Source organism: Neovison vison, chromosome 9 (genome assembly GCF_020171115.1).
Source record: "Neovison vison isolate M4711 chromosome 9, ASM_NN_V1, whole genome shotgun sequence".
In the NCBI taxonomy this organism is placed as follows: Eukaryota; Metazoa; Chordata; class Mammalia; order Carnivora; family Mustelidae; genus Neogale; species Neogale vison.
The window spans coordinates 75,755,573-75,768,798 of NC_058099.1; the positions used below are offsets into that span (position 1 = coordinate 75,755,573).

Below are 13,226 nucleotides of genomic sequence, written 5' to 3' on the forward strand. Positions count from 1 at the left end.
GCAGCCTTGGGGAGGTTGCAGTGTTGGAAACAAAGTTCATCCTGGTCACATTTGTCTTCTCAGGTTCTCCTTAGGAGATGCCCACAGGAACTGTGGGGGAACTGCATGGGAACTGCATTTGTTCCTTCAAGTGACAATAATTTGAGCCTGGAGGAACAAATGCATGTAGCAAGCATACTTGAACCAGTTGGTTTGACTTGATAGGCATGATGAGTCAGTGGGGTGTGTCCTGGCAGGACAGGGCACTCTGAAAATCAAGTCATAGTGTTCGGATTCTAGACTTGGCTCTCCCACTGATTCTGTGTGTGTATGTTTGCATGAAATAACTTAATTTCTCTAGATATTAATTTTATTTTCAAACAATGGATTGATGCCCATTAGTAACCCGTATTAAAGGATAAAATAATAGTGTGTCATATGTAGTACAGCAAAGTATTATTTCATAAACTTTTGTTTCAGGGGCATGTGTGTATGTGCATGTGCACACTCATAACAGTCATTTTTTTTTTTAAAGATTTATTTGTTTTAGAGAGAGAGTGTGCCCAGGGGAAGGGGCAGAGGGAAAGAGAGAGAGAGAGAGAGAATCTCCAGCAGGCTCCCCACTGAGTGGGAAGCCTGATGTGGGGCTTGATCCCATGACCCTGAGATCATGACCTGAGCCAAAATCAAGAGTTGGACACTTAACTGACTGAGCTACCCAGACGACCTATTAGGACAGTGATTTTTTTTTTTTTGAAAGATCTTATTTATTTATTGGAGCAAGAGAGGCAGAGATAGGGCAGGAGCAGGGAAGAGAGGGAGAAGAAAGCTACCTGCTGGGCAGGGACCCTGATGTGGGACTTGATCCCAGGACTCTGGGATCATGACCAGAGCCAAAGGCCGTCGCTTAACCAACTGAGCCACCCAGGCACCCAGTACAGTGAATTTTAAAATGTATTTCTAGTAGGTAATGATCAGAAAACTTTGTCATTCACCTCGAAAACACATATGCAAACTATGGCCTGTTGTATCAAATATAGCTCACTACTGCCTGTTTATGTTCAGCCCACAAGCTAAGAGTGGTTTTACATGTTTAAATGGTTCTAAAACAAAACATTTTGTGACACATGAAAATTATATGACATTCATATTTGTGTTAATAAGTAAAGATTTTTGGGGGCACAGCCATTCCTATTTGTTTATGTATGATCTGTAACTGTTTTGGTGCCACTATGGTAGAGTTGAATGGTTGTTGTAGAGACCGTGTAGCTTGCAAAGCCTAAAATATTTATTATTTGTTTCTTAAAGGAAAAGTCTGCTTGACCCCAGTAGCTAGGTCTGAAGTCTTCCTGGTTCTGTATATGTGATAAAATATCCAATACAGGCCAGATAGTAAGTATTTCTTATTACCCAGAAATGCTCAGTTTTTGAAATACTGCATTGAGGATGTTGTTTCTAGTTTGCGTATCTTATTTGCCTAGTCTTCTGCAACTTAGGTTTTGAGCAAATGATAAACGTTTTATAAATTACTTGCCAACTTATAGCCCAGCCCCTGTTCAAATGCAGTAAAATTATAAATGAATAATGTCAAAATTAATAAGGATTTCTTGTTTGATCATTTTCAGAAAAAGGAAGCATTAGACTTCTTAAAATTAGTAAAAATATTTCTGTTATTTTGAATTTCTACTTTCCAAATATTACTGATCTTTATTTTTTTTTTTAAGATTTTATTTATTTATTTGACAGACAGCGATCACAATTAGGCAGAGAGGCAGCAGAGAGAGAGAGAAGGAAGGAAGCAGGCTCCCCACTGAGCAGAGAGTCCGATGTGGGACTTGATCCCAGGACCCTGGGATCATGACCTGAGCCAACCTGAGGCAGAGGTTTTAACCCACTGAGCCACTGAGGCGCCCTATCACTGATCTTTTAAGCATTAATATTTTTGAAAATAATGCAGCAAATGAATAAAACTTCATTAAAAATTTCTTCACCTCATATGGAAGGGGTAAAACCTATTATAAGCTTCATATTTCATTGTAGATTGTACTTAACCCTTGAAATATTTTTTTACTGTAATCACATATTGATAATTACTTGAATCCATATTTTTTATTTAAGTTGGCTTACAAATTAAAAGTGTAACTTACCTGTTGTGTTTTAAAGTGTGTATAGCAGGGAGCCTGGGTGGCTCAGTGGGTTAAGCCGCTGCCTTCAGCTCAGGTCATGATCTCAGGGTCCTGGGGTTGAGTCCCACATCAGGCTCTCTGCTCAGCAGGGAGCCTGCTTCCCCCTCTCTCTCTGCCTGCCTCTCTGCCTACTTGTGATCTCTCTCTGTCAAATAAATAAATGAAATCTTTAAAACAAAATAAAGTGTGCATAGCATTTTTGGGTGCATTTTTCCTGTTTTTCATATTCTGTAAAATAGAGCATGAGAAAGCATAGAAAGAAGAAAGGTCACTTTGCCCCATTCACCAGAGGTGGTAACTTTTAGCATTTGATTTTACTTTCCATTATTTTTCTGTGTGTTTTAAGATTGTCTAACTGTATTTTATAATAGAATATAATTTGTATTGCCTTGTTTTAAAAAACATTTAAGACCTTGTACAACATACTTTTATCAAAATAAAATTAAATATACAACAAAGAAATACCGTGACTCTTAATCACAGAAGTATTTCAGCTTCTCTCAAAATAAAAGAAATGCAAATTAAAAAGTGCTGAAATACCATGTCCTACATAAAAATTGCCAAAATCTAGACATTTTATAGCTCGTTCTATTAATGAGGCTGTGGAGGAACAGGCTCCCTTATACATTGATAATGGGATTTCAGATTGATAGTACCTCTTGTGGAGGGCAGTCTTACAGGGTCTGTCAAGATGAACAATACATATTTCCTTTGACACGTAATCCCACATCTGGGAATTTATAATTTATATGCACGGTATAATTTACACATACGTGAAATGGTGTTCAAAGTTTTTTGGTGCAGCGTTGTTCCCATGCCAGATTAGTTTAATACATTATGGTGTATCTTTTCTGTGAATACTGTGCAGTGATTAAAAAATAGAAAGATCTCTAGGTACTGATGGAAGGAACTATAAGATGCTTACGGAGGGAAAGTAATAATAGTAGTTAACTGGATGGAGGGAGGACATGGGTTGTTTGGCTCCATGTCAATTTATTACCTGTTCAGAAATTTAAAATTAAAAAGTAGGTGAGGGTCGCCTGGGTTAAAGCCTCTGCTTTTCGCTCAGGTCATGATCTCAGGGACCTGGATGGAGCCCCACATTGGGCTCTCTGCTCAGCAGGGAGCCTGCTTCCCCCTCTCTCTCTGCTTGCCTCTCTGCCTATTTGTGATCTATCTGTCAAATAAATAAATAAAATCTTTTAAAAAAATAATGAATAAAAAGTAGATGAAAGAATTGCGGGAAAGACAAAAATAAGGAAAGAAAAACCCTGAATTTCTTTATATTAAGTCTAGAATGGCTCAGGGGAAACGTAAGTACTTCTGGAACAGACATAATAGCAGAACTCTTAGTAGGAGCAACAGCAGCAGGTAACTTTTATTGAGTGTTTTTTATGGGCCAGACAGAGAACTAAGTAATCAGCACTTTTTATGCCATGTGTATGTGTAAAAAATAAAGTAAGGTGTATCACTTGGCTTTTGTGAGGAACTTGCTATTCTTCCTCTTACTTTATACAAGACTGTGCTGAAGCTAGGGTTTTTGAGCAATTTATTCAAGATTACATTGTTAGTAAGTGGCAGAGCCAAGAATCAAACTCTGGTCTAGGTCAAGAGCCTGTCCTGTCCATCCTTTAGATAGAGTGATCATGTATATGTGGTTGTGGTTAAACCATACTCTATATAAAGATTATCTTCTGTGGATCCTCAGGGAGTACTTGTGTGATGAACAACATTTCCCATAATACCCTTAGAGTAAATATAGCATTGAGATGTATTAAATTCTTTCTTGTAACTCTGCTCTGTACTGGTTAAAACCTAACTAACACAGGACAGTGTTGCTGGTGGCCGCATATCGCATGACCTTCTGAGTATTTTCTGTTCAGACTGCCCTGCAGGAATTATCTTCTGGGCGAAGCCTTTGATAGATAATGAATGTCAATAGGTTTGAGATTACAGTCCCCGAGGGTACCTGGAAAATTTTTATTGTTTTGTTTTGGCTGGAGATCTGTAAATTTTAATAAGCAGGTAAGGTACAGGAAGGATTGATATTTTATGAAAGTTGTGTTGCTTCACACAAATCCATATCTGAATAAAGGACTGGTTTCCCTCTTTATTAACGAGGGCTGATGGCAGGGGAGATATTTCCCTCAAATGTAATTTTACTTGGGCCACTATGTCCCCTAAAATACAATGTCAGAGATTGAAAACCAGTGGCCCATTGGGTATATTAACTTGCCCATGATTTTGGCTTCACTTGCAGACCAGTTTTTGTTTGTTGTTTTGTTTTGGCTTGCTGATTGCTAGCATTTAAGATTTGGGAGATTCCCCATAGAAATCTAAGTTTCTGATGTTTCTTGAGAAATCGGTATGATAGCCTTAACCTATGGTTCCTACCTGGCAGTTGTAGATAGAGGCTGGGTTCTCCTGTTCTCCACAATGGTCACTGGGTCAGCTCACATAGTTAGAGCTGCCTGCTATATGGCTGTCAGTGCTGTTCTGACACACTCTCTCTCTCTTTCTCTTTTTTTAAAAAAGATTTCATTTATTTTTTTGACAGAGAGACAGAGATCACAAGTAGGCAGAGAGGCAGCCAGAGGGACAGGGGGAGGCAGGCAGAGGGACAGGGGGAAGCAGGCCCTCCTGCCAAGCAGAGAGCTGGATGGGGGGCTTGATCCTAGGACCCTGAGACCACGACCCAAGCCAAAGGCAGAGGCTTAACCCACTAAGCCACCCAGGCACTCTGACCCTCTCTTACATTAAGGGACTTTGCTGTAGAACTGAGCTGTTGTATCAGCCTGGTAATAACATTTTCCTTAAAAAAACAAGACAAAACAAAACAAAACTTAGACTTTTGTAGGTACTATTTTTTGCACATTTGTGGTATGTATCAACCTTATTTACTAAATTATTTTGACAAGTGGATATATTTAGTCTTTCACACATACTTGAATACTCACTTTTTTTTTTTTTTGATATGGCATATCTGAATATATGTGAGTGCCATCTCTTGTCAAAGATCTGGGCGATACAAAATTTGGACTTGTTTGTTATTGTAATTAATAGCTTTTTTTTTTTAAAGATTATTTATTTATTTATTTGACAGACAGAGATCACAAGTAGGCAGAGAGGCAGGCAGAGAGAGAGGGGGAGGCAGGCTCCCCGCTGAGCAGAGAGCCCGATGGGGGGCTCGATCCCAGGACCCTGGGATCATGACCTGAGCTGAAGGCAGAGGCTTAACCCACTGAGCCACCCAGGCGCTCCCATAATGAACAGCTTTTTAAAAGGTTTAGGAAGAATTTGACATTTGAAAGTGATGATATTGAGCCTAACTCAAGGATTTATATCATAATCCTTTGATACTCATTTTTTTTGATAGACTGCTTATGAGTGATGAACTATTTTTTGTAGAATAAACCTAAAAATAAATTTAGAGTTGTACATTCTTAATTTTTCCTGTATTATATTTATCACACCTTTTAATGTTTTCCTGATAATTTTGAGTTCATCAGAATAGATTCTTAGCTTATTCTGAAATTATACTGTGATATGATTAGATATATTTCTAAATTATATGAGAGTTACACTCCATAATCACAAAGAAGTATCTTTGTGCAGGAGACAATTTCACATCTACCTGAAGTTCTTTAGTGGATTCTTAACATTTTATTATAACCATTTTGGCAAATTTTCCCACTTTGCTCTATTAGTAAATCAGTAGACCACAGTTCTAGTCTGCATTAACAGGCTTTTTATTGTTTAAAGTTATTTATTTATTTGTCAGAGAGAGAGAGATAGAAAGCTCGCGTGCACATGCAGGGGGACAGCAAGCAGAGAGAGAAGCAGGCATAGGGAGAAGCAGACTCCCCGGCTCCGAACTTGATCCCAGGACTCTGGGATCATGACCTGAGCCCTAGGCAGACGCTTAACCGACGGAGCCACCTAGGCATTCCTGCATTACCAATCTTTAGCTGAAACAGACAAACTTAAAATTTAAATCATTTCATATAATTGGCTTCCTCTTTAAGAATAAGTGCTAATATGACAAGTGACACTGTGACTATTACCATCAACAGACATCTTCCCACCAGGACCCTTGAGGCCAGCCTACCTGCAGTTCCAGGCATCTGGTGTTACGGTCAACATTTATTCTGGTTTGGTTCCAGTTGGGTGCCACTTTCAGTGATTGGTATATTCCCTGGCTTAATTACGGACAGGGAGAATTGTGGGGTCTGTGTGTGGCTCACTCTTCTAGGACAGTGGCAGGGATTTTAGGAATTTTTCAGTTAGTTGGTGTCCATTTTGTTGGAATGAAATAGGGGGAGATCAGGCCTAGAGAATCCTGGAGTTTCAGGGTCCACACTTGCTTCCTGACACAAGTGCTCCCCCCCCTCCACATTTCCTCTCCAGCCACAGAAGAGAGCACAGATTCTGTGGAATGTGTAAACTGTTTGCCATTTGCGTTTTAGCTGAATTCCAGTAAGGGTGGGTTTAAAAAATCGCCTTTGTACATAATTTCTGGCTTCTTAGATCTTTACTGCTGTTATTATGCATGTAAAATTATTTGCTTAAGGACTAGAGTGTAGCTTCATTCTATTTCTATGTAGAAAGTTGTCATAAACATTCAAGTTTTTTTTTAAGCTGTTCGACTTACAGCTACATGAAAATCCTTATTTTCGTCTTGTTATGTATTGATAATTTTTTGTGTGTACAAAATACATAGAGGAGGGATCATTTTTCTTTTAAGAAAGTTTTATCATTTTATACGTTTTTCGTCCAAAACTTATTTTGGAGAAAGTTGTGTTTTGGCATAATAATAATGAATTTTGGTGGTCACACTTCTCTTTTATGATTTCAGGACAAAAATTGCTCAAGATATTGAGAGGTTAATACATCAGAGTGATATCATAGATCGAGTGGTGTATGACTTAGATAACCCCAAGTAAGTCTGTTGTTGCTTTTACTTTTATTAGTTTTATTTGTCCTCTCAAATTTTAGTGTTGTTTGTAAAAGATAAAAAAAAATAGAGCTAAATTCCACCTAGTTCGCCCTCATTCCATTTTCATCTTTTAGCAGGGATGTAATGGTAAAGTTAATCATGTTAATTTGAATATATCACAGCCTTTTGCTTTTGTTCATAGGTAGACTTTCAATTGGCTTAATAAGGGAAAGGTCACAAACTGATAAAAACATCTCTAATTACCTGCAGTGGAGAGAGTGGAGATTTCACATGGAAGGCTGCAGTTTTGTCCTGTAATATTGAACCTTCATTTCCTTGGGACAACAAATTACCATCCCTTATAGAAGGAATATGTGGTTGCCAATTTCTCCGTGGTCCCTGTTATTCTTTCTCATCTTTTACTGCTTACAGTATGCATTGGTCCTTTCTATTACTTTCCAGACCTTTGAGGCCATTTGCTTATGATGCTTCATGCATTGGTATTATTTATGGTTATCACTGGTATCATCACATTTTAGGGTTTAAATATAAGTAAATAAATGAAGATTAGAAATGATGAATGTGACTATTATTTGCCTTCTCAGAGGAGAAATTTAATTAGCCCTCAATGGGTTTCCCCCTCCTTTAACATTCTAATATTTGGGGGGAAATTTCACATCTTACTGGTCTTTTTGGAGGAAATAAAACACCTTTTAAAGATCTTTGTCAGAGAAATAAGGATAAAAGCTGTGTCAAACTGATTACTGAATTTGGAATAATCTTAAAAATGGAAACCAGATCTCCTTATTCAAAATATCTTAGTTATTTCAGTTGTAATTCTGTGTCAGATCAGGCAGGTGTGATAAAAAGAGAAACTCAGGAACCTTGAGGATAGCATAGAGACCAGTGCTATTTCTAACTTAAATGACTTTGGCAAAGTCCTTGAGCTTCTTGGAGTCTTAGTGTGCCCCTATTAGAGTGTAAGCTTCTAAAGAGCAAGGATTTGTATTTAATCAGGGAAACAGACAACTAAAATTGAATCTGGAACCTAGTAGGCAATCAGTAAATACTAAGTAGTGACTATGTAAAGTGAAGATAATACCTTTACCTTCTTGGTACTAATTAAATAAGATAATATCTGTTATCTAATATAGCTCTATAAATTTTAAAATAAAATTTTTACCTGAGAACTACATAGTTTAATTAGAATTATTGCTACTTAATACAGGTCATGTGCATTTAAAAAAAATCTGGCCTTTTTATTTGATTATTAGTATTTAGGAATGACATTTATTCAGTGAGGTGGAATTTCTTATTTTGATTATCATTCACTATAAATGTGAGAACACATCTCTACTTGTAGTTATAATTTTTAAATCTATAAATGTTAGCCAGAGTTTGTGTTTTGCTTGTGTTGGTTGTATTTATTTGGTTTAAAAATAATGAGGGTGAAGTGGCCATAGTGGTATAGTTGTAATTTGTAGTGTAATTTTATTTATTTTTTGTTCACATATTTACATGCAATGTATTTTATTAAACTTATTTCAAAAATTTTGTTTAGTTACACTATACCAGAAGAAGGAGATATTTTGAAGTTTAACTCCAAATTTGAATCTGGGAATCTGCGCAAAGTAATTCAGATTAGAAAGTAAGTCATTTAAGTTCACGTTTTGTCTATACACAGATATTTTCCTAATTCTAATCAGATTTCTATATTTTCTATTTTCAGAAATGAATATGATCTTATTTTGAACTCAGATATAAATAGCAATCATTATCACCAGTGGTTTTACTTTGAAGTCAGTGGAATGCGACCGGGTGTTGCTTACAGGTTTAACATCATTAACTGTGAAAAATCCAACAGTCAATTTAATTATGGTAAGACATGTTTTGTTCCCCTAATTTTAAAAAGTATGTAGGCATCTTAATCGAGGGACAGGAGGTTTTTTTTGTTTTTTTTTAAAATTATTGACTTGTTTAAAAAGGTTCATGGTTCTTTTTTCTCTAGTTCTCAAAATTCAGGTATTTATTATGCAAAATTTAAATAAACCGAGTTTTGCTTTGATGGAGAAAAACCCTTTAAAATGTAGTGAGTATCTTTGATTTTATTCAAATCAAATACAACCAAAGATTTATTACTAATGCTGCATAAAATCTATTTTTTTATGTCAGTTTATCTAGAGGAGAATTACATAAAGTCATCTTTTTAAATTTTTAATAATCTCCCAGAAATATGATAGAAGTTGAGGAAAGGTCTCACATTCTCTTCACTGAATTTCCTCAAGTGGCTACGTCTTCCAGAGTCAGGATTTGACGTTGGTGCAGTGCTGGTGCAGAGTTTCATGCCATTTTACTACATTTGTAGGTTCTTGAACCAGTCATGGCAAACCAAGATGCAGAATACTTCTGTCACCACACAGCCTTGTGCCCCTCCTTTATCACTCACCTTTCAGCAAGATACTAGCTGTAGTTTTCTGCAGATTTTAAAATCTAGTTGAGGAGATTTCCTTCTATTACTCTTTGCTGAGGGTTTTGTTTTGTTTTGTTTTTAATCATGAGTGGGTGTTGAACTTTGTCATATGCTTTGTTTTAGTTGGTCTGATCATTTTCTTTTCTTTTTTAGATTGTTTTTCTTCTTTAGATTATTACTATGGTATATTATATTGATTGAGTTTTGAATATTGAACCAGCCTTTTTTTAAACAATGGAATAAAGTCCACTTTGTCATTGTGTATAGTTGCTAACATTTTGTTAAGAATTTTTGTATTTATGTTCAGGAAGAATATTGAGCTATAATTTTCTTTTCTCTTTTTGTATTCCGTTTCTTCTTGGTATGGTGGTAATACTAACCTCATAAAATGGGTTGGGAAATGTTTCCTTCTCTGGTTTTTTGGAAGAGCTTGTATAGATTCAGTGTTCATTCTTTTTTTTTTTTTTATAACTTTTTTTTAAAAATTTATTTATTTGACAGACAGAGATCACAAATAGGCAGAGAGGCAGGCAGAGAGAGAGAGGAGGAAACAGGCTCCCCGCTGAGCAGAGAGCCTGATGCGGGGCTCCATCCCAGGATCCTGGGATCATGACCTGAGCAGAAGGCAGAGGCTTTAACCCACTGAGGCACCCAGGTGCCCCTCAGTGTTAATTCTTAAACATTTGATAGAATTTTCCAAGTGAAATGATCTGGATCTGGAAGGATGTCTTTTTTGATAGTCTTTGAATTACAAACTAAATTTCTTTAATAGTTTTAGGGCTGTTTAAATTATTTCATCTGGAGTGAGTTGTGATATGTGGTAGTTTGTGCTTTTTAGGAATTGATCCGTTTCTTCTAAATTGTCAAATGTGTGTGTAGATTTGGTCACAGTATTCCCTTACTAACCTTTTGAGGTCGGCATTGTCTGTAGTGACACCCCTTATTTCAATTCCTGATAAGAGTGATTTGTGTTTTTCTTTTTGTTTTCCTTTGTCAGTCCTGCTAGAAGTTTGTCAATTTTCTTAACTTTTTCCAAGAACCAGCTTCTAGTTTTGTTTTTTTTTTTCTCATGAGATAGTTTTAAAAACTCTAGTGTTATACCAGCAAAAATATTAATAGTTGTTAAGTGTGAATATGATGATGCTTTTTAAGGGGCATTTCTGGAAATTATAGCTTTCAAGAGTTGAAAACGGTGTGTTCAGTTGTCATTATTTTCATGAAAAATAGGAAACTGTATATGCTGGATGATTACATGTGTGGGATAAAAGCTTTAGGCAGATTGACTAATTTAATGCAGTAATTATAGGAAGATTGGGTAGACTAATATCTGGTTTAGTTATAAGCATTTTTAAAAGTTTTTAAATATTTTGTAATCTTACTTTAAATAATTCATTTTTAATGTGTATTTCTTATTTAAGGAGTCAATGGTTATATTTTGCATGGAGAGTGATATGAATATTCTTGATACAAATCTATTTAACATTCTTTGTTTTTGGGATTTGGGGGCATAACTAGTAATCACTGGACGTCACGTTTCTTAGAAAAATTTACTTTTGACCCTAAACCTTCATATAATTTTTAAAAATTACCTTATTTGAAACTCAAATTATTACAGCAATTAGAAAATCTCATGTTTTCCATATTTAACTTGTAAGTGTAATGCAAGCATAGTATTTTAGAGGGGAAAAGGACAATCAATGAAATGGAATTATATTTGTGTTTTGGGTGCTCCATAAGAGCATATAAATATAAAAAGGCTTTCGATTCCTGAAATGATCATTTTCAAATTGTAGATCTATAGGTAGATGACCTCTCTACTAACTGTTCTTATTTGTTTACTTTTATAAAATAATACTCTTACTACTTTAAACTTAGTTATTTTAATTTTTAAAATTAAAAGCTTATAGGGGTGCCTGGGAGGCTCAGTTGGGTAAGTGGCAGACTCAATTTTGGCTCAGGTCATGATCTCAGGGTCCTGAGGTTGAGCCCTGTGTTGGGCTCTGTGCTCAGCAGATACCCTGCTTGAAATTCTTCCTCTCCCTCTCCCTCTGTTCATGCTCTCTCTCTCTCCCAAAAATAAATACATACTACATACATAAAATTAAAAGCTTATGTTTTGGACCAGTGCTCTATTTTTTAAAAAAATTTATTTATTTAAATTAAAATTCTTTCCTATTTTTTTTGAAACCTGTACCTCCATGTGATACATTTAAACAACAACAACAACAACAACAAAAAACTGTTCCTTTAGTGTCATTTTAAATTTAAAATAAATAAAATTTTACAACTGAAACCAAATCAAAGCAATGAGACAGATGACTACTTTATTTTAAAATTTTCCCTTCTCCTTAGTACTTGCCCTTTGGGTATTCTTGTGTGTTTCTCATACTTTCCAACTCAACCTCATAGGGATTTGGGTGGTGTCAAGAAAATTAAAACCATCAACAGTGCATCATCCAGAAATAATCACTTTAATATTGTTGTTTTTTTCTAACCTTTTTTTTTTTATTATTAAGGTAATATATGATTTCTACATATACACAGTTAGGTATTTATTAAAAAAAAAAATAAGACATGTAACCCATGCAGTTTCACAGTTTGTATGTTAACCAAACATTATATTGTTAACACTTTTTCTGGTAAATATTCCTCTGAAACAGAGTTTAAATGGACATCCTACAGAGTTACTAAAACTTAACCAAACCTTTTTTTGTTGTACATTTAAGTTTCTAATTATTTTCTATTTTAAATAATGTGAGATCAACATTATTGTATAAAATATTTGTGTAAATAATTATTTAGTTACAAATTCACGGAAGTGCAATATCATTGACTGCCAGCTGCGAATACTTTTTTTTCTGATGAGTAAGCAGTGGATCTTTTTTTTTTTTTAAGATTTATTTATTTTATTATTATTATTTTTTAAGATTTTATTTATTTATTTGACAGAGAGAAATCACAAGTAGTCGGAGAGGCAGGCAGAGAGAGAGAGAGGGAAGCAGGCTCCCTGCTGAGCAGAGACCCCGATGCGGGACTCGATCCCAGGACCCTGAGATCATGACCTGAGCCGAAGGCAGCGGCCCAACCCACTGAGCCACCCAGGCGCCCAAGATTTATTTATTTTAGAGAGAGGGGGAGAGAGCGAGAGCATTCATGTGCAGTGAGGAGGGAGGGGGGAGAGAGTTTTAAGCGGACTCTCCACTGAGCGGGGAGCCTGATGTGGGGCTTGAGCTCATGACTTCAAGATCACCACTGAGCCGAAATCAAAGGTGCGACACTTAACTGAGTGAGCCAGCCAGGCGCCCTAAATAGTGGATCTTTATGTGGGAAATTTGGCAAATTAAAAACTATTTAAGGGTGCCTAGGTGGCTCTGTTGTTAAGCATCTGCCTTCAGCTCAGGTCATGATCCCAGGGTCCTGGGATTGAGCCTCACATGGGGCTCCTTGCTCAGCAGGAAGCCTGTTTCTCCCTCTTCCACTCCCCCTGCTTATATTCCCTCACTTGCCTTTTTTCTCTCTCTGTCAAATAAATAAATAATAAATAATCTATAAAAAATTTTTTTAAAAAACCCATATAGAGAAGAATCTTACAGGAAGAAGAGAAAACCACCATTTAGCATTTTGTTATCCTCAAACTTATTCACATAATTTTAAT

At 36.1% G+C, this 13,226-nt stretch overlaps 1 protein-coding gene across 1 annotated transcript in view; it reads left to right on the forward strand.

The window, feature by feature from the left end:
- AGTPBP1 (ATP/GTP binding carboxypeptidase 1) overlaps positions 1-13,226 on the forward strand; it is a 159,879-nt gene that overhangs the window by 96,662 nt on the left and 49,991 nt on the right. The window contains exons 15-17 of the mRNA XM_044265785.1: positions 7,021-7,104; positions 8,663-8,749; positions 8,831-8,979. Of these exons, the coding sequence (XP_044121720.1) occupies positions 7,021-7,104; positions 8,663-8,749; positions 8,831-8,979 (320 nt within the window). The remainder of the gene's footprint in view (positions 1-7,020; positions 7,105-8,662; positions 8,750-8,830; positions 8,980-13,226) is intronic.